Below are 21,687 nucleotides of genomic sequence, written 5' to 3'. Positions count from 1 at the left end.
TCTGTGCTCTAACTGATGGTGGGAGAGTTAAAGGGAACATCATAGGGACCCATGGATGTGCCAAAATGCACGACGGCAACCCTTCCACTGGGGAACCTCAACGTCCCATGAGAAATGAGTGTGCTTTGGGATATGCTCCAAGCTCAAGCAGAGCTCCCTAGTTTGAAGGCAACCATTATCAAACAATTTTGGGACACATCGACAGCAGAGGAGGCTTGGGAAGTAAGAAAGGTAGATGTCTGGCCACCGTGAGTCCAAGTACTTACTAAGCACCCCTTCTCCACCCAGTTCCCTCTCCCAGCATGCATCAGCACCCAGGACGGAGTGAAGCACAGCCAAGTAGGCATACTGACCTCGCCGGGTATGTATGGGCTCCTCAAGGGAATCGGCGTGGGCACTCTCCACACCGCTGTCTTCATCGTCATCACCAGATGCCAATGAATCTGAAAACAAAATGGTAATTCTTTGTGGTCTTGCTTCTTAAATAACCACAGGGCACTGAACAAGAGGCAGTTATCAAGGGAGCACCTGGCTACAGTGGACCAGCATTTTCTTAGCAGGAGTGTAGAGTAGCAGGCAAAATGCTAACTGGAGTATGTTCAAAGGTGACTGGGGGGAGAGGAGGAGAAGCACTGTTGGCTGCTACAGTCCTAGCTCATTTGTTGGCTTATTCTTTATTTAGTACATTTAATTACCTGTCCTTCACCAAAGGTCCCTGGGCAGGTGGACAATGCAATACGAAACAGTAAAATGCAATCAATTAAAGCAGCCACCAAACAATAAAAGCATATACAGAAAGTAATCACACTGCACATTTCCAAAAGCCTGCACAAAACTCCAGTGTTGATATCAGGAATACATCAGGAGGCAGAGAGTTTTGAAGTTTGGGGGCCACCACAAAAAAGGCCTTCTCATGTGACACTGTCCCCTGGACCTCTGAGGGTGTCAGCAGACCACCAGTGGGGCCTCTCCTGCTGATCTTAAATCCCAGGGCAGAGTATAAAGGAGGAGGCAATCTATCGGGGTTTGTTTTTGTTTTGTTTTTTTAAACCAAAGTCATTTGGGGCTTTACATGTTGAAGACAAAACCTTGAACAGGCCCGGAAGTGATTAAGCAGCTCGCGCAACCTTCACAGAAGGGGTGTAATCTGAGATCTACCAGCTGTTCCAGGGAACCGCCTAGTTTCATTGTGAAAACCAAGTCCTTTAGGAGGAGCGCCAAGTTAAATAAATCCTTGTTGCTTTGACCAGGGGACATGCAAGGCGGCAGTGTGGCAAGGTCTGTGTTGACTAGGAGCTGTAGCAGAGCAGATGCTTTGCATGCCAACGGTCCCTGGTTCTCTGGCATCTCCAAGTTAGGTGAGGAAGGACTCTGGAGACCCACTGCCAGTCACTATGAACCAAGGGTGGCTGACCTGTGAGTTGTGGGTCATGTCAAGCCTCAGAAATGTTTCCAAGTGGTCCCCTAAGACTTTTTGCCCTTTTTATCTTATTTTTTAAAACCCACCTCTGTTTGCTGCTTACTTCTCTTATGCACTAGTCTTTGCTAGCTGTTTGGGTTGTTTCTGGGTGTGCCTAACATTTCCGTCCCCTTCTTACTCTTAAAAAGGGACCTCTTCTCCCCCTGGGGGGCTGACATGGCAAGAATGTCATAGAGCTGTTTCCTCAGCTCTTAAGACCTTCTTCCAGTGACACCGCTTCTCATTTTTCCATTCCACATTGGACTAGGAGAAGTGTTTGCCCTGAGGAGCAGAAACATTACTGAGCAAACATGTGCCATGCGGCCTTCCCTCAAACAAAAAAAAAGGAGGGGTTGCCACCGTTCTGAAGAGAGGCTGGAACATCTCTTACCCACAACAGAGATGGTGAAGTTGCGCAGGCTTTCCCCGGTGCTCTGCGCTCGGCAGGAGTACAGGCCTGAATCTTCATAGGTGGCTTCCACAATCTCCAGCATGCTCTGCCGCATGTGGATGCGCCCGCTTGGGAAAAGCTGCTTGGCTTCCTTATACCATATGATCGCAAGGCTGTGGTTGGTGCTGCAGTAGAGCTTCAGCAGACTCCCAGGGTCCAGTAGCAGGTGCTCCTCCTCCGTCTCCACCATGTGGCTGTCAAGCATCTCTGTCCAACGCAAGAAGAGGGTCAGTGCAAATGACAGTGTGAGCTCACTTTAGAAACAGCGCGTGTTTAACACCCGTAACTCAAATGCTCTGGAATATGGGATAAGTAGGGACTCCCTTTACCCCAGGCAGATGCTAGAAGACACCAACATATAACCCCCATTTCCTCGCTGGACCACCAGAAGGCTTGCTTGAAAGTGTTGGAGCATGAGGAGAGTGACCCTCTGGGAGATGGTTGAATGAGTTGGGTCTCACAGGCTTCTGGTTGTCCTGTGCACAAGAAAAACCAGCCACCAACTGTGCCACCCCAAGGGCACCCAAAGGGCAAATGCCAGAGCTCAAGGCTGCCTGAATTCTCCATCCTCTAACCTGGAAGCTTCATCGACCTTTCCCACATGGAACAGGATTGGTTTCTTCATTTGGGAGAGGGAAGTACTCTGCATATACAAGGCATCAACCATTTTACGTGCATCCGATTGATGTGTGACTGTGCGCACACTCATTGCGGCAGACCCGGAAGTGGCCTGGAAATGGGGTGCAATGGGACACAACAGGGTGGGGCAGGCTTATGCTCGCTCTGTTGATGTACGCAGGCACCAGGAATTCAACACACACACACCCCTCCCCGTGGAAACAGAGAGTTGCCAGTATGCCCATAACTTTTGCTGTCTCACTTGTTCTCAGAACACAAGTAGGTCGAGCCCCTTACAGGCGGATCTTCAATGTTCCCATAGTGGGCTAGCACTTGGAAGCTGATCCAATTTGGGAGTGTCTGTGCACTGAGCAGACCTGATCAACAGGAAAGCAGCTTGCTCTGGAGCAGAAATGGGAAGGTCTGGAGTAAGGGGAGGAGGGGAAACTGGACTTTGCCTCAACCCCTGGCCTCAACTAGAAATATTAGTGATTTGGGCAGGGGAGCTCTATGCGGAATATTTTCACCTTCAACATGAAAAGTGAAACACTTCTCAAACTTGTGTTTTAAAATCGTTACACAGGCAAAATTATTAGATCCAAGATTCTAAAGGAGTGGTGCCACTTTCAACTGAATTACTAAAGAAGCAACACTGTAAGTTCAAACTCTCAAATGCTTCACAAAACAGAACGTGATCAGGTATTTAATGCGGGAGGGCAATCTGGGAACCTACGGAGCCCATTGCTTCTGCAACATGGTGGCGAGGCATTTGCACAACTAAGTATCTGACGTTTCCTGCTTCAGATTTCTGTATCTTCTACATTGGGAAATAAACTGCTGCTTGTATGCGGACATACACACAGAACTAGCAGCAAAACTGTTTTGAGCTTTTTGCTTCAATTCCTGCAATTTTTCTGTTTTCTGAATATGACACTCGAAATAAGGTCAGAATAAGAAACTATGGATCTTTCAGACATTGATTCTGCTTAGAGAGGTGAAGTTAAGTTGTCATCAATGATATGTTATGAAGTGGGATGGAAACTAATAAATAAGGACAACTTTTTATCTACAGTGACTATGACTCTTTTAACACAGCCCTGTACATATTTATTCAGTCACAAGCAAGTTCAAAAGGACTTACTCCCAGGTAAATATGCAAACAATTGTGTATGATAATGAAATAACATTAACTTCTTCAGTATTCTGGAAATTGCAGAATGTGTCTGTCCAAATATATTGCTAGTCCTCAAACTTCATGTTACGGGTGTTTGTGATCTCTGGAAATATGAGTTAGTTCTGTTTCTGCATGATAGCATGCATGATATTCTGCATGATAATATTGTTCAAAAGTCCAGATAATAAAATCTATTTTTCATTTGCTCAAATGTTGATGTCATCCATTAACAACTTTTCCTATTTTCCCAACTGACAAAAAGATATACTGTACTTGGTTGCAACAACTGCCAATGAGAGCTGTAACCTATAGAAAATACTATTATTGCCAAGGCATTTCATATATTTACCAAACAGCAGTATTTTACATAGCAAGGTATATACAATATATTTTACATCCTTACATCACAGTCCTATTCATGTCTACTCAGAAGTAAGTCCCAATGAGTTCAATGGGATTTACTCCCAGGTAAGTGTGTACTGGATTGCACTCTTGATCCTTGATGGCTAGGCTCAATATTAAAGTATCACATACCCTTCAATTTCCCCCCAAATTTCAGTTCCTCCCAAAGAAAGATCCAACTCTCCCTCCCCCAAAATATACACATGGCTTCAAGATTTCTGAAAAACTTGCAATTTTATTCGGGAGCCTTTGAAATAACTCTAGAACACCAAGTTTACCAAAAACCATGTTAGAAGTGGGGCAGGGGCTCAGAGGAAGATTCTCCTGTTTCATCCCTGACAACTACTGACTCTGTGGGGAAATACTCCAATTTTAGGGGGATTTTAGCTTGTGCTAGAAACATTTTGTGACTGGTTGAACATAGGATACCAGGTGCACAAAAGCCAGTGACTGTATGCAGATTCTACAAATGTTGATTTGGGCGGAGGAAGCGATATATTTGGGGCTGGTGCTCACAGGGTGTTGGCAGAGAGCGACTGCTTAAGACCGAGACAGAGAAAGAATGAGCGGGATTTCTAAGGACTAGGTAGGAATCGCTAAAAGTATGGACTACAGGTTGAGGGAAAATGCAGTCACAATGCGTGCCACCAGCCCCCCCACTTGCCACCTTCCTGGGGATCCTCTGAGCCCAGCTCACAAACCCTTTTGTCCAGCGCCCCCTCCTTCGCCTCCTGTTCTGTGGAGCAATGATGTCATCAAAGCCCCTCTCCTGCCAGTCCTGGACAGGAGAAAGGATCCTGGCGGACACTGATGCATGACTTCTCTGCTTAGCTCTCCCTCTCTCCCCCCCCCCCCCGGCACCACATCCCACCCCGCCCCTTCTCTCTCTGTGGGGGCCCTCGATTGAGTGGTCACTCTCAGCGCCCAGAGTGACTGTTTTGACAGATTCCAAAATGAACATGTCAGGAAGCCCGTGACCGCTGCCCCTCCCCCCAGAGCCCCTCTCCCCCAATCACCATTGTCCCAGCCATACTGCTCCTTTCCCGTGCTCTCTCTGCCCCGACTTACAATAGGGGCCAGTCCCCCTTTCAGCAGACGGGGCTCTGCCTTTGCAGGATTGGGCGAACGATCATGTGGGGGGGGGGAGAGCCGGAAGGATGGGAATGAGATAAGCAGCCTCCCCTCCACCCTCTTCGCCAACAGGAGACTCATTTCCCCTCTCCCCTTTTCATTTAGCTCCATTCCTCCTGCTCACTTCTCCCATGCTCAACACAAAAGGCCTTCCCTCCCCCCCTCCCCATGGCATGAGTGGGAGTGAGAGGTTTCACACTCAGCTGACTCCACAACTTCCCACCTCCCTGTTTGTCTAACCTGGATTTGAACTATAATTGCTTTGGTGACCCATCCTCCTTCTCCAAAGTTAGCCTGGGCTGCGTGGGAGCCCTGCCAGCTCCCCCTTCTCCCCACCCCTCCCCACAATGCCTCGAACCAGCTCAGTCACAAACCAGACCCGTTCTCCCAAGTTTGACTGATGCTAGGTCTTCCCAGCTGATGAATGCTGGCCTCCCTTCATGATGCTCTGGGACAGAACTCTGGGTGGGAGGTGGGTGGGTGGGGTACCCTGATAGGAAAATGCTGCCAACCAGAAGAGACAGCCGTGAGAATGCTGTTATCATAGAACTGGCTCTTTCTTACTTTACATCCACCATCACTGTCCCTCCAGCAGCATCAGAGGCCTAGGTAACCCTGCAAATCTTGGACAGCAAAGGTTCTTCTTTCCACCCTGAACCTTGTGGCTTCTTCATTTTAAAACAAACGAACAGCCATACCGGGCAGCTTCAGATGGCAGCTGGGTTAGATGCTACTTGGAAACTACTAAGAAAAAAATGGTGTGTGTACGGGGACTCCAGACACATCTATTCGCAATTTAGGGAAACTCTTGCACAACCAAGACTGGAAGGCTTTGAATCAGCAACTAATGCAACCTTGTGAATGTTACTACCTGGAGTGGACATCTCGCTTGCTTGCCTTCATCACTGACCCTGAGAATATGCTCCTGTGCAGAGACGGGGGGGGGATATGTTCCCCACAGCTGTTCTTTACTACCGAAGCACTTAATGTAATTGCCAAGGGTAATTTAAGAGTTTTCTACGAATATGGCTTCAGACCGAGAAAACCATTCTGATTGGAAGGGAAGCAAGCCCCCACCTTTAGGAGAGCTTTAAATAGATACAGAGCCCATTTGATTAGGAGTCTTTTAAGAGACCCATAGAGCAAGCAGAGGCTGTTTCCAGAGTGGCATTTCAGAGGGCGAAGAGTGTTCAAACAACAAAGTTTGCATCCTGAACAAATCTGGAAAAGATTTCCAGCTGGATACCAGTTGGATACCATCCTTTCTCTACCTTTTGTCAAAATCGCACTTGAGAATAGCTCACTTTAATTCACTGAAGGGTCTGCATCCTTCTAAACAGTTTGGTGGGCCTCTTGCCCCCATGAGAAAAACCAGGAACAAATATGAAGCCTCCCAGTTCCGCAGGTATAACTTGCACAAAGGGTGAAGATACGCTAAAGGTATCTTCTAAAGGTTGCATGTTTAGCCCTGCCTCCTATGTGACACAGCTCCTCCTATCCCTGGGGATAAACATCAGAAGTGGGGGGAGCCTGCCCTAGGACCATGGGGTTCTAGGTCACATGGGAAGCCTCGCACACCAAACAGGCTCCCCACTTCAGAAGCTTATGACTCAGCATGGCAGGAGAAACCACAAAACATTAGGGATGAGGCTAAACATGCAACCCTGTAGCCACTTTCACAATGCTTCCTTCCTTCACAGAGTAATATCTGAAGAGCGCTTAAGAGAATCAAATACTGACACCTGGGGAAAACACCCAGCCAAATTGACTTCAAGGAATTTCAAGTGCTAATGCATAGGATAGGCATTTGAAGCCCCTGTTCAAAACAACACCCCCACTTTTCATCGCCCACCTTTTTCTCTTGAGTTTATATGGTGCCCTCTTAAAACAGAATACAGAGAATAGCCTATATGCCAACTGCTACAATAAGCCTAAGCCCACTCCCCAGGTAGCCAGGTAGGTGATGGTAGAGCATTACAATGCTCAAGGTGACAGCAGGAGCAGGGGCACCAAGGCACAAATAACAATATCCCCATCTGTTTGCTGGCAGGGCCAACAGCAGGATAAACGCCTTTTCTCAGGCATGAGGGATGGTGCCAAGTCCCTGGCATGGCATTTTACCCTCACTCTGCCAGGGGATGCTGAAAGTACAAAGCTAGACCGAAGGATCAGCAGTCCTAGCAAATTTGATTACTCGGAAGGGGCCAGTCATAAAAAACGCAGACTACATTGGCCAAATAACAAAACCAAACTACACAAATTCCAAATGTTGCCTTTATTACAGGGTTTATCTGACAAGCGGAATGCCTGCATTGTGTGTCTGGCTCCCTTGCAAGGGCTCCACAAGCAGAACAACTGCAGTTATTTTGACAAAACACCAGATCAGTCAACTTGTACAAGCAACATCAACCCTGCTATATATGTCTAACAACGTATTTGTACTATACTCCCATCATACACAAATCCATACACAGCTGTTCGGCTGCGCTTAGTTCCGTCTTCTGGTTACCTACTTAAAACTGATAAACAGAATAAAGGACTAGACAATCAGGAGGGGGAAAATGAAACTAGACCCAAGGGAGAACTTTTGTAAAGCAGGAAAGCACATGACAGAGACACCCAGGGCAGCCAAGGGGAAATTAGGCCCTATCAAAACCTTGCTCTCACAGGCTGGTTACTATGGCAAAATCTTCCCCTTCCCTGGCACAAAGTGTTCCCAGGGAATTTGGGCTAATCTGGAGGAAATTGGTATTTAGATTGTGCCTTAATGTACAAGTAGTCTCTGTTTGAGGCTGGGATCTCTTATACGCTGGAGCACAAAGCAAACACCTATGTGAGCGCTCTTTGTGCCCCCTCCACCAGCACAAGGACAGCCTTTCAAACTGTACTTTCAACTCTGCAGCCATCACCGCTGCCTGCGCTCTGTGTAAATGCAAGGAAGGGGTGGAGGGAAGGAAGAAGCTAGGAACTCAAAAGCACAGTGAGCCATTCCGATTGATTCCAAGCTGATGCCGCTGCCTACACACACCACACCAGAATAGGGTGGACGTGTTGATCACACAGAGAAGTTAAGGCTAGCAGGTTAGAGGAGAGCAGGCTTGCAACACATAGAGGCACTACACGTATAATATGGCTTAGGCCAGTGTAGATGGTGTATTGGATGTGGAAGGGCTGGTTTCCATCTCTGCCACGGATGGATCTCTCTCTCTCTCTCTCTCTCTCTCTGTATTCCCATGTCACGGCAAACACAGGAGAAGACCATACAAGCCTCAGAAAATGAAAAGTGTCCTATAAACACCAAACAGTCATAGCCCCTGAATAGATGGCCACCCTGACTCTTGCACCCAAACACACCCATATCTTTCTGCTCACCTGGTTCCATCATTCCTTCAGCAGAAGCAGCTGCCCAAGCACATGTTGTTGCCACTGCCAGGAACCTGAGAAGGCCACACAGCAGGGCTGTCATCCTGTTGTCTCTTCTTGTCCCACGGCTCCCACTTGGATCCTCCAAGCCTAGATTGAGAAGGGAAAGGGGTTGTCACGCCATCGAGTTTTCCATTGCAATTCAGAACGATGGTGTATCCTATGTCCACAACCATCTAGAACTCCCAATAATACATTGGGGGAGAGGTACAGTTATTAAGACAGCAGCATCTGTAGCCATTCCAGGCTGCTGGACATTTTCTTTGGAAGGAGGGAGTTGATTTGCCAATCAGCACAGAAGAATCTGATTGCAACAATCCCAGAAGATGCCCAGTCCTGCTCGTGAGTGAGCCATTGTACCTCAGTGGTAAAGCCCAGCGGCACCAAGTAGGGCTAGGAGAGATTTCTGTCTGAAACCCTGAAGAGATGCTGCCAGTCAATACTGAGCTAGAGGAACCAATGGGTCTGACTTAGTAAAAGGCAGCATCCCATGAGATGCTGATGTGAAACAAATTCATTTCCTGGATAGAACACTGCCTGCAGCATTGCACTATAATTCTACAACCCTCATCTTGAGCATTAGGTGGCCTCCCAGGGAGATGCACCACAGAGGCTGGGTGTCACCTAGCCAGCTCTTCATGGCCAAAGTCCACCAGATTATCTTAAGATAGTTCCTGCCTGGAAAAGACAGCCCCCATGGATAAAAAATGTAAATAAATAAATCAGGATTCTTGGCCTTTGGCATGACCCTGCCACCCCAACTTGCTGTCCTGCTCCTATTCCTTTCTTCCCCCCAAATCTCAATGGTACAACCTTCTCATGCACTTTGATAATGACCCAAGGAGCAGAACAAACCATGGGGTGGGGAGGAGAAGAAGAAATACAAAGTGGGGCAGCGAAAGTAATTCTCGTGCAGGACGAAAGCGAGTTTAAGTTTGAACACGTGGTGCTTATTGGTACTAAACTCACGGCCGGAGAGTGCGTGCGTAAAGGCACTTCCACTGCCCAGCCCCAGCTGCACACAGCATACAGTCCAAAGGAAAGTTAAGAAGCCGATTTAAAAGTGCCGCCGAAAGCCACGAGGTTCGAGGGCACGGTTAGGAGCACAAGCCCCGTTCAATTAACGCAAGATTTCCAACTGCGCTTGCGGCCGTGGATTGGCGCGGATGGGCAGGCGCGTCCAGGGTGCGCGTGTCGGTGTGAACGGTGTGAGTGCGCCGCGCCTATGGACTCGTGTCTTGCGCGCAGCCTGCATATCTGGGCGCCTGTTCCCTGGGAAAGGAGCGTACGTGGTGCGAGTGGAGAGAGCAGCGCCCGAGAACAGGCTCCCGGGGGCAGCTTAATCTTTAATCCGAGCGACAAAAGAACCTCTGCGCGCCCGGACAGTTTGGTAACAGATTTACAGACCCTCCCGGTCAAAGTCCACCGCCTCCCCGGGCGCGGGGAGAGCAGCCCTTCGCCCCGCCACACCCCGGGGAGCCTCCGGGGTCGCGGCGGACAAGAGACCCGGATCTCTCTCCCCGGGGGCCATTCCTAGCCCCGCAGCGGTCAACGTAGACGGAGCCCACCTCACCTCTTGCCGCCGCCGCCGCTTCAGCGCTGTCCCGCGGCTCCGTGCTGCGGCGCGCTCCGCCCGGGCTCCATCCCTCGCTGGGCAAGCCGGCTGGGCAAGCGAGGCTCCTCCACTCCCTCCCTTCCTCGCTCGCTCCCCGGTGCCGGCGAGTCGCGCGGAAAGTGGCCGAAGAATAAATCCGACGGCCGAGCGCGGCTGGCTCCACAAAGGTTCTTCGCCGGCTTGGTGGGAACGATCAGCCCGGCCGCGCTCGGCTCTCTCCGCCTGCAGCCCTCGCGCCTTCTGTCGGCTCCAGCAACAGGCGCGGGGACTTTGTAGCGAAAGCTCTCGGGTTACACCCCCGCGCCGCGCACCGCCGGCCCGCTCGGAGCCAACAATGGGCCGCGAAAAGAGCCAGGGCCGAGGGGGAGGGTCGCAGGGGCCCCGCCCCGCCCCTTGTCCCCTCCCCTCCCCCTGCGCCCTCCCCCGCCCGCGCCAGGGCCTTTTCACACTCACATTAGCTAAATTCTCTCCCCCAAAGCTCCGGCAAAGGGGATTAAGCGGAGTTCATTCTCTGCCGGGGCTTTGCTTCCTCTCTGCTGGCAGCGGTAACTGGAGACACCACTCATTAAACTCCTGCTCACAAGGAGCGCGTCGTGGAGAGGTGGGGGGGGGTCCTCTCGGAAGACAGAAACGCTGTGCGGGGATGTGTGTGAAAATAATTAAAACCCCATGGAACCCGACGGGGCTGGGGCGGGGAGAGGCAAAAAAAGAAAAAAGGATTGTGCACTGGTGTACATTCAATAATGCGTTTCTTAACTGGCCGCCAAAAAAGCAAGAGCTTGCATTTGTAGGCAGAATGGAGTTCTACCTGTGGAACTCACGGCTGCATGATTTGTATTAAGCAGGGGAGATAAATTCAATTCTTTTTCTTTAAGAGGGCTGGTAATATCCAGATTCCACCTACCAACTCCATAAAGTTTCTAGGTCTGATGGTAACCAGGATCAGAGTTACACCTGTTATCTGCTGCTTGTGAGAGACATGAGTGTTATCCATATGGAGAGATAGAGGCAACACAGAAAAGAAGCTCCTCAGCTTGATGCCAGGAGGCCAGCATGTCTCTGAACGCTGCATAAAGTTTGGACCCAATTAACTACATCACTTAGCTTAGTGGGAGGATGTGTCAGAGATGACTTGTCGCATGTTAAGCCAAAAATCATTATGGGAACTTGGAAGCAGCTGCAGTTACCGGGAAGCAAATGGTTAATATGTACGCAGACAGCTGCACATGGACACAGCTAACTGATTCTTTCTGCAAGACCCTCTGTAACCCAACCAGGAATTCTAGGCTTTGGCAAGGAAGGGCTGGGAGAGTAAGTTCTGGTGGAGAAAAGATGCATAGAAGTTGTTTTAGTGCAGAGCTCAACACACAAGAGCATTGTGTGTCAGAGCATGTGAAGAATGCTTCCCCATTATTACAGCTACAATATAAGCGACTGTGTCTAGCTGAGCTGGAGTAGAAAGTGTGGTTTTTACTTTCAAGCTTTGGGCCTTCTTTCTTAAAGTGGTGTTGTGAGATATACCTCTAACCGACATCAAGACTCTCAGCAACACTTGCCATTTGGCCATGCTAGCTGGGGCTAATGGGATTTGGAGTCCAACATCATCCAGAGGGCCACAGGTACCCCACCCCTGATCTAAAGGATCACAAATTGAATAATAGATTTGTAGAGTTGGGACCTTAAGAACCATCTAGTGCAACCCCCTGCAATGCAGAAATCTCAGCTAAAGCATCCATGACAGATGGCCATCCAACCTCTGCTTAGAAACCTCCAAGGAAGGAGAGTCCACAACCTCCCGAGGGAGTCGGCTGAATAATACTTCCCTTGATCTGGACACTATACATTGGTTGACAAAGTCTAGAATAGCATTAGCTTTTTTTGTTGCTGCATCACACTGTTATTTAAAATTCATTTATTGATAAGTACATCACATTTCCATACAACCACATCACCAATCTCTTTGTTTCTGGCAGCACACATTATCCCCTCATTCAAAAATCTGGATTGGGCAAAATTTGTTTTGATTCTGATGGGCATGTACTGAGAGGATGATGCTTTAAAACAGAGGTCGGCAAGGTTTACCGGCCATGGGATGGATCACTCCCATGGAGATCGTCCCTGGGCTGGACTGGTGCAGCGTGATGCCGGAAATCACTTCTGCACATGCCCAGACGCAGGAAATTGCACCTGCACAGAAGCGATTTTCGGCATCTGGACATGCGCAGACGCAATTTCTGGTATCTGCGTGTGCGCAGATGCCATTTCCGGTGCCACTCGGCGAGTCCCCGCGCCGCGCTGGTTTAGTGCAGTGCACGGGGGACTTGCTGAGCGGGCAGCTCAGTTTTAGGGCGGCTTGTGGGCCGGTAAAACAGTTCTTCATTGGCCGCATTTGGCCCATTGGCTGCACGTTGCTGACCCCTACTTTAAAAAGAACATAAGAGCCTACTGAATCAGGTCAATGACCCATCCAGTTTAGCATCCTCTTTTTGCAGTGGCCAACCAGATGCCTATGGGAAACCCCAAAGCAGCCCCTGAGCACAACTGTCCTCTTCTCACTTGTGATTTCCAGCACCTGGCATTCAGAAACATAGCGCATTCGACAGTGGAGGCTGAACAGTGCCTGCATGGTTAGCTGCCACCAAAAGCCTTCTTTTTAATGGTTTCCCACCCCACCTTTTGGAGAATATACCCTTCCAAGGCAGATTCAAACAAATCAGTTTAAAAAACATTACTATTCCTGTTATACAAAATAACGGGGGGGGGGATTACAATGTTAAAACAGCAATGGAAAATAGTTCTTTAAGCACAACCACCATTAAATCATCCATGCGTAGACTGGATTTTTTTACATATAAAAAGTATTATGTGTGGTCCTAAAGGACAATGGAGATGTGTGCATATAAATTTTCCTAGAAAGAGAGTTGCAGAGAAACTGGGGCTACCAGAAAGAAGTCCCTGTCCGTGGGACTTCTGGAATAGCTCAGTCAGTAAAGCATGAGACTCAGGGCATGGGTTCAAGCCCCAAGTTGGACAAAAGATTCCTGCATTTCAGGACCCTCATGTTCCCTTCCAACTCTACAATTCTATGATTCTCTAGACTCACCAACCTAACCACTTTCAGCAGTGGACCAGAGAGATACCTACATTAGATGACCCTTATGGTCCCTTCCAACTCTGGGATTCTATGGTACTCACCAAACTAACCACTTTCCGCGGTGGGCCAGAAAGATGGTCTCAGATGCTGAGCTGTAAGAACCATCCTACACTTGGGGTCTATGGCCAGGTGCTAATAATCTGGGATTCAGATGCATGTTTGGAAAGGGAAACAATGGGATGACAGTGAATTATCAGACTCTGCCCTCCCCCACCACACACAATCGTTTCAAAAGAAAAAGAAAAACACTAGCAGAGGCTTTCTCTGATGCTCTATCACACCAGGAAGCCTCCAGAGGAGCCACATTGTCTGTGCTTGTTATCACAATGTGGGGACGGTTATCCACATGAAGGAATTTGCCTCATTGCTCTTCCCAAACAGCTAAGCAATGAACCATCCCTATTTCTCACCCCATGTCTTCCTTGTGTTATAAAAATTTAGGTTGCAGACATATAGCAGATACACACTCCACAGAAAACCAATCCTTCACCTGTCAAAATTTAGGGAATACACCCTGAGAGAAATTACACTTTATTTTAGCACACAGAACAATCCCCAAAAAAGACATATTGGCTCTCCTACTGACTCTAAATATTTCTTCCACAGAAGGAAATACCTTGGAGAAACCTTTCCCAATAGTTCTTTCACCCAACCTTTCCCAATAGTTCTTTCATTCAAATCCTGTCTTAAGAGCATATTTTGTGTATGAATAGGGTGGGCCTGTGACTTGGATTCAAGAATTAAAGTATTTATCATCTCAAAACAATGGCCAGACTGCCCAGGTAATGCAATCATTATCACATATCTTGGCAGGCTGGAGAGAAGCCTAACTCTTAATTTTTTGTGGTTGACCACTTCTTTCTGTGATGCATGTATGATGCTTTTAGGCAAAAGGGTTCTTGGCAAAAGGGTTGGGCAATGTCTAAAACCTTTAAAGGTTCCTGCACACTTTGTTCTTGTTTTCTCACCTCCTTGCAAGGAAGGGGGGAACTCTATTGCAACAGAAAAATAAAAATCTGCTTTGCTTTCACTGGATCCTGCCTCCATCCATTCTTCTCTGACCAATCATGGACCTGGGGGACTCAGAGTCCCTTGATGGGGAGTTGGGCTGTAAAAGCCCACCCCCATTTTTCCTACAACACTCGCACTGCATTGCTTGGCAAGCACAACTTGGATGGATTCACCCAGTTTTGGGATATATATAATCTATCCAACAGCAGCTCCGAAGCTTCCAGGTTGGCTGTAGGAAAACCCTTTGGAGCAACTTGCCAATATGCTCTCTGCTGCTGCCTTTGCCCATTAGCCATTGTCTCTTGGTGGCAAACTGCAGATGGAAGCACTGGTGGGGACAGAGGGAACAGTAAGGCTGGTTAATATAATGAGCCAGGGGCAAGCTGCCCCTCCCCTGCCCTGTTTTGTCATGGAAAAGCTATCACAAGATAGCTAATTAATCAACAGCAGTGGCAGCCTCCCAACTCAGTTTTCCATGCTGAACAGGGGCTATTGAAACTGCTGATTAAATCTCTCCCTTAAAGTGAAGTTGCATCCAAACAAACTCACATTCCAAAGCAACTACTCCCCCCTCCCTCCCCAGCTATTCTTCCTGGGCAGATCTTCATCTGTGGAGCATCCTCCTTTCAGGCAAAGCTTTCCATATCAATAGGCTCCCAGAATGGGGGGATTAGCTATGGCTCCCCAGTCCCCAGGTAACTGTGGCCTTTGGGCTTAGTGGATGAGCTTGCTTGCCGCACAGCCTTCCTTGGGTTTTCTTCCTTTCTTAAAGGGTAAGAGCAACTGGCTCAATAGTTTTACCTGGGGTATAATATGGGGAAGATGCCCTCCACCCCTTTACACCCTCCTGAGACCAGGGAAGGGTTGTATTCAGACAGAGATAGCTCAGTTGGTTAGAGTGTGGTGCTGATAACCACCAAGGTTGCAGGTTTGATCCCCATATGGGACAGCTGCATATTCCTGCTCTGCAGGGGGTTGGACTAGATGAATCTCAGGGTCCCTTCCAACTCTATAGTTCCATGGTTCTATGAAAGAGGGAAAGTGCAAGCGCCTCCATCACATTATGGGTTACAAATTTTAGGTGTGTCTCTCTGTGAATTAGCATAAAACGTTAATGTTGTTGTTGTTGTTTAGTCGTTTAGTTGTGTCGGACTCTTTGTGACCCCATGGACTTGAGCACGCCAGGCACTTCTGTCTTCCACTGCCTCCAGCAGTTTAATCAAACTCATGCTGGTAGCTTCGAGAACACTGTCCAACCATCTCATCCTCTGTCGTCCGCTTCTCCTTGTGCCCTCCATCTTTCCCAACATCAGGGTCTTTTCTAGGGAGTCTTCTCTTCTCATGAGGTGGCCAAAGTATTGGAGCTTCAAGATCTGTCCTTCCAGTGAGCACTCAGGGCTGATTTCCTTAAGAATGGATAGGTTTGATCTTCTTGCAGTCCATGGGACTCTCAAGAGTCTCCTCCAGCACCATAATTCAAAAACGTTAATACTAAAACGTTAATACCGAGTCTCAACTGCATGTGTAGGTTATGGCTGTTGTTGTTTCGCTGTACACACCCTAGGAACGTGAGGTCATTTGTGCCTTTCTGTCACATGTACAGCTTCATCACCATAAACAATGACATCTTGTGTGCTTTTCCAAGGGAATTCCTATAGTACAGTCTGCTTTGACTGGCAGTGACTCTCTGGGACCGCTGGCTAGAGGAAGGTCTTTTCCATCACCTGCTACCTGAGATCCCTTTACCTGGAAATTGAACCTGTGGACATATAAAAGGATGTCACATAGAGGAGGGAGAAAGGTTGTTTTCTGCTGCTCCAGAGAAGCGGACACGGAGCAATGGATCCAAACTACAAGAAAGAAGATTCCACCTAAACATTAGGAAGAACTTCCTGACAGTAAGAGCTGTTCGACAGTGGAATTTGCTGCCAAGGAGTGTGGTGGAGTCTCCTTCTTTGGAGGTCTTTAAGCAGAGGCTTGACAACCATATGTCAGGAGTGCTCTGAAGGTGTTTCCTGCTTGGCAGGGGGTTGGACTCGATGGCCCTTGTGGTCTCTTCCAACTCTATGATTCTATGATTCTAAGGTGGCTAACAATCAGAAACAACAGTCACAAAATATAAAGCAATTCACAATAAAACATGAGCAGAAAACCCAAAACCCAATAATAATTACAAAACAGCCATCTGAACGGAAAGATCCAAATACTGTACCCTAAGGAGGAAATATTCAACCAAAGGCTTTTTTAAACAAACACGTCTTCACCAGCCATCTAAAGGTGGAGCTCACTTGGCAAAGGCTTTCTACAGGATGGGGAAAGGACAGAAAAGGCCCTAACCAAGTAGGCCTCATAGCTGTGAGGGGTGCAGAGCTGGGGCAGGGTATCCCAAACTTGGGTCTCCAGCTGTTTTTGGACTACAGTTCCCATTATCCCTGACCACTGGTCCTGCTAGCTATGGATGATGGAAGTTGTAGTCCAAAAACAGCCAGAGACCCAAGTTTGGGATACTCTGAGCTGCGGAGTGCTTGGAGCAGGAGGAAGAAGGCTGACCTTCAGTGAAACAGGTCCCAAGTGACAGAGGGCTTTGAAGACTAACAGCAGCACCTTGAAATAAGTGCAGAAACATCTCAGCAGCCAATGCAGGTCACAGAAAACTGGTGCAATAGACTCAATGCCTAACACCTGTCAACATCCCACCTGCAGCATTTTTCACTAGTTGCAGTTCCCAAAGGGCAGCCCTATGGAAAGTGTATTGCAGGTCACTAGGGCATGAATGACTCTAGCAAGGTCTGACATTGTCAGGAAAGGTCACAGCAAACTGGCCAAAGCTTGGAAAAGGCACCCCTTACTACTAGCACTACTGGCATGCCTAACAAGAGCGCCAGGCCAAGGAGTATCCCCCAAGCTATGAACCTGATCTTTCAGAGGCAGCAGAACCCCTTTCGAGAGTGTAAACGCAAACCTATGGCAGATGGTTCTTCCGCCAACAGCATTTCAGCTTTGTCTGGATTAAGTTTCAGCTTGCTCAGTCCCATCCAGTCCTTCCTAGCTACCAAGCAGCCATTTGGCTTTTGACTGACTCCCTCAGATCAAATGAAAATGAGAGATAAGAGCTGAATGTCATCAAGTCACATGCACTGAAGAGCCTGCAGGTTCAGCCCTGACATGTTGTGCAATCCACGTGTGGGCTTTAACCTCCTTTCTAAGGAGAATTGCCTTCCATGGTGGAATTATGGAACATATGAAGTGCTTTTATCTGAGAGGAAGCCTGTTGGGGGAGAGGAGAGAAGGAAAATAACTCCCTCCCTTCTTCTAGACCCTCCAGCCTAAATGTGTGATATTGGCCTCCCTGAAGGGGCCAGAGGGCTTAGCCCTGGAATCTGCGGACAGGGCTTAACTCTGGAACATGTGTAAAAATCGTAATAATGCCTATGAGTGCCCACTGTTGTAATGTGCTTCTTTCACCATTGAGTAAATAAGAGCAGTCATCTGGGATTAAGAGGGAAAACACTTCCAGGTGAGACCAAATTGACTTGCAACCTCCAGCACTAAAACTTTTTTTTTTTTTAACCCTCTGTCTGGAGAGTTATCTGTTCCTCATAATCCTTTTGCTAGTAAAAATATGCTGCTAAACATGGGCTATGGAGTTAGTGGCAAAACTGCATTGCATCTTGTGCTGTCCCCATCAACTGCTTCTAACAGGTCTAAGCCCTTGCTGCTGCTGCTGCTGTTTTTAAAAGAGCAAAACATTTCTGGGTCTTCTGGAAGTTAAGCGCTTTCTTGATGCGAGTCCTGAACCGCAGCAGCTGCCTGATGGACATGGATAGGAGGCAGAGGGGATTGTGTAATTAGGCAGAGAAATAACAGAGGCAGAGAAGCGTATAATGTGCTCATATTCATCTCCAGGGCTTGTGTTTGCCGCTGGAAGTTCCATCGCGTCCGGACAGCAAAGCTTGCAGGCCTTGTTCTGAGGCTGCCTTCTGCATTCCAGCGTAGCCCTGTTGCTTGCATGCATTGTCCACTAGCTCTGAGAGCAACCTGGATTTACAATGCAAATTAGCCCACGGGTTATGCAAATCACGTTCTTCATAAAAGCCACATACATTGCCCTGGGGCAATCTGAGCCCATGCTTGGTTTTGCTCTGATCCCACAGGAAGTGCTGCGCTGCCAGTAGGGGTCTGACACACAGAAAGCAATTCAACACAAGCGGCCCTTTATTATTATTAACAAACATTATGGCAGCTCCAAGGGGCCTCCGCTGAGATTGGCACTCAAGTGGCAGGGCACTGCATGCTACAAAGAAAGCCAAACACAATCCCTACCTCAAGGATCACGCCAGCAAAGGACAGAAAGGGGGAAGGGCAAGGGCAAGGGCTGAGCATAAAGTGCGGCTCAGGGAGGGGACACACATGGGTCAGCGGACACAGGAGGTTGGGGATGGGATCCAGAAGCAAATGACAGTGGAAAAGGTGGAGGGAACACCAGCCTGCAGTGTTACTCCTCGGCTTAAGCAACCCGGGTGGAAAAGCTCAAGCTATATAAACTGTTTGACACTGGCACGGCACAATCTCTCAGCAAATGCATGTTCCAAAACAAAAAGTTTATACAGTGCTAAGTGCTATAATTACTTTGAAATTCAGGAACTCTTAGTCGCACGCAGACATCGGGTGCGCACATGCTCTGCCGCTCTCTCCAGAATAGAAGCACTATTTACGGAAATGTCCCAGACCCTGGGTGTTAGATAGGAGAGTGATCTGTGCAATCTCTCCGCTGGGTAGATGGTGCATGGTGGGTTGTTTTTCCTTTCTGTGATCTTTAAAGTGCTGTGGTCTGACACGCCAAAAGCACTGCAGTAAACAGCCCCTGCTTTGTTATTATTATCAGACATTATGACAGCACACAGGGCGCCATCTGGGCTTGATACACTGCATGGGCCTCCAGTGAACTACTCTGAGGCTAAGCACAGAAGGGCAGGAGCACACAAACAGTCAGTGCCAGATGCAGGAATGGAGATATATATCTCCATATATATTCATATATATATCTCCCTGCATATATATATGCGCACATGCATGCCTTTTGGGGCCATAGCTTCAGCATTCCAGCATGCTTTCATCCCTGCAGCACACTGCCCGCTTGCAATTATTGTATCAGTTACAAAACCATTATGAACTATGTTTGTATGTTATCTTACATCACATATTATTGTCATTTCATGCATTTTGTTATATTTTATTGTACTGGCATCATGGTCACTAGCTTCCACTGGGTGGAAAGGTAGGATACAAATTTAGCAAGCAAATACTCAAATGCATGGCTTCAACCGTAGCTCCTGTCCCTGAACAATACCCAGCAGTATCCTGCAAGTGCTGCCCTTTTGGTACCTATCGCAATCCTAATCTCAGACTCAAGGCTATATATATTTCCAACCCTTGGCCTGCTCATGATCATATAGTTCTGCAAGATTGATGTGTGTAATGCATGCTGAGTGCCAAAAGCATATCAGTCCATGGATTGGGGTCATAGTTAAACTATGGAACTCGCTCCCACAAGGAGGCAGTGATGGCTGCCAACTTAGATGGTTTTAAAAGAAAACTAGAACCGTGTATGCTGCCTTCAGCTCACTGGAGTAAAAGCGGGAACATAGATGCAGTCAACCAACCAACCAACCACTCCAAGCGCCATCAGGTAAAGCAGAACACAACCCTGCTCTTTGTCCCCTGAACATCTAGGAGAAAGGCTGTGAACACAGGAGGTTGCTCTTCACCAGATCAGCCTGCCTGTCCAGCTAGGCCAGTATCATCTCCTCCACTCTGACAGGCAAGGTCTTAGGCTGAAGAAGTCTTTCCTCCCACCACCTGATGCCAAGTGCTGAACCTGGGACCTTTTACTTGCAAAACATGGGCTCTGCCAGTGAGCTATTTATTACTTGCAAGGAAATCTCCCTGCCCCAGTTTTGTTATATAGGAGCATTCAGAGTGTGATTCTCCCACTTGCATTCCAAAGTGGTACAGTCTACTGCTATATGACCATGCAGTGTGTAGACCAGGGGATGTCTCCTCCTTTATCTTTCCTTGCTTCCCTTTTCCAGTGGTGGACTTTGGGGTCTCAAATTTCAACAGTGCCCTGTGTGACACCAAAATTCAGCACTCATCCTGCCTCGTGCCTTCCATTCTCCATCATAGTTGTGGTGCTCCCAAGGCTCTGCGCCCAGTGCAAGCAAACCAGTCACACACCCCTAAATCCGCCTCTGCCTTTTCACTTTCTCTGCTCTGCTCTTGGTGTTCTGTTTTGTCCTCTATTGGGCAGGGCAGAGAACCCTATTTGCCTTATTCTCAGTGTAGAACCCATCTGATTCAGCAGCACTAAGGAATTCATGGAATAAATCCATTTTTTCCAGCTCCTCCCAGGACAGCTATCCCTGGATGGAGGGTGGATGGGCTATGGACAGTCCATGCTGATGGGATGAACTCTGCACATGCCTAGGGGTCCTCTCTCCACATATTTCAGGGCTAAGGCCTAGCTTTGAAATTACATTGTGTGTTAGCTGAACTGCAGGTCACCTTTAGCTCTGCTCTAACACGTGAGCATTTCGCTCCACAGCCAATACAGTTTTCTCCAGCCTGGGAAAGAAGCTGCTGCTAGCAGAATAGCAAGAAGGGTGATCTGGGAGGGAAAGCGCGCACTGCTCACATTATATCTGTCTCTTTGCCTTTGCTCTGATTCAAGGTCTTGCGCATGGGGTCTACCTATCCTTCCTGTCCTTTATGGCGTGCCCTGTGGTGGAGGCAGCTTGTTTGCAAATTGCTGTTGTAAGTAGCTGGGTGTTATCACTGCCAACAACACCATAAAGTGGCTGTGACCCTCATTAGAGGGTCTTTAAAGACTGCCATAAAAAACTAGGCAAATGTGGGAGCCTGGGGTTAAACAGCTCTAATCCCCCCACAGTAAACACATCGAGGCGGGTTTCCTGTCATTGCAGTTACAGCTGGGAGCTCTCTGCTTGGGCTAATTGGACGCAGCAACCCCCTGGACACCACCCAGTACCATCAGGCTCGTGCCTCTACTCCCACCACCCAGACCAGGTTTCCCTTCCATCCTGCAGCATCACAACTGCTGCCATGTAAAGCAGGGAGAAGAGCTTGCTACTTATTCTAGCACACATGCAAGGTGGCAAGAAATTTCTGTTTGGGGGTTGCTGGGATTCACATAATCCGATCCCATGAATATTTCCTCGGGGGGGGGGGA

At 48.2% G+C, this 21,687-nt stretch overlaps 1 protein-coding gene across 5 annotated transcripts in view; it reads right to left on the bottom strand.

The window, feature by feature from the left end:
- Positions 1 to 21,687, bottom strand: part of FGFR4 (fibroblast growth factor receptor 4) — a 49,570-nt gene that overhangs the window by 11,950 nt on the left and 15,933 nt on the right. For 3 of the 5 annotated variants that reach the window (XM_082213152.1, XM_082213151.1, XM_082213148.1), the window contains 3 exons: positions 8,608 to 8,748; positions 1,851 to 2,117; positions 354 to 443 (listed from right to left, as the gene is read on the bottom strand). In XM_082213152.1, the coding sequence (XP_082069278.1) occupies positions 354 to 443; positions 1,851 to 2,117; positions 8,608 to 8,748 (498 nt within the window). Of the gene's footprint in view, positions 1 to 353; positions 444 to 1,850; positions 2,118 to 8,607; positions 8,749 to 10,226; positions 10,581 to 21,687 lie in introns of those variants that run through there. The other 2 variants (XM_082213149.1, XM_082213150.1) reach the window with 2 other exon arrangements.

Source organism: Podarcis vaucheri (assembly GCF_965113315.1).
Source record: "Podarcis vaucheri genome assembly, chromosome: 2".
NCBI classification, from domain to species: domain Eukaryota; kingdom Metazoa; phylum Chordata; class Lepidosauria; order Squamata; family Lacertidae; genus Podarcis; species Podarcis vaucheri.
This window is presented reverse-complemented; position numbering and strand designations above follow the sequence as displayed.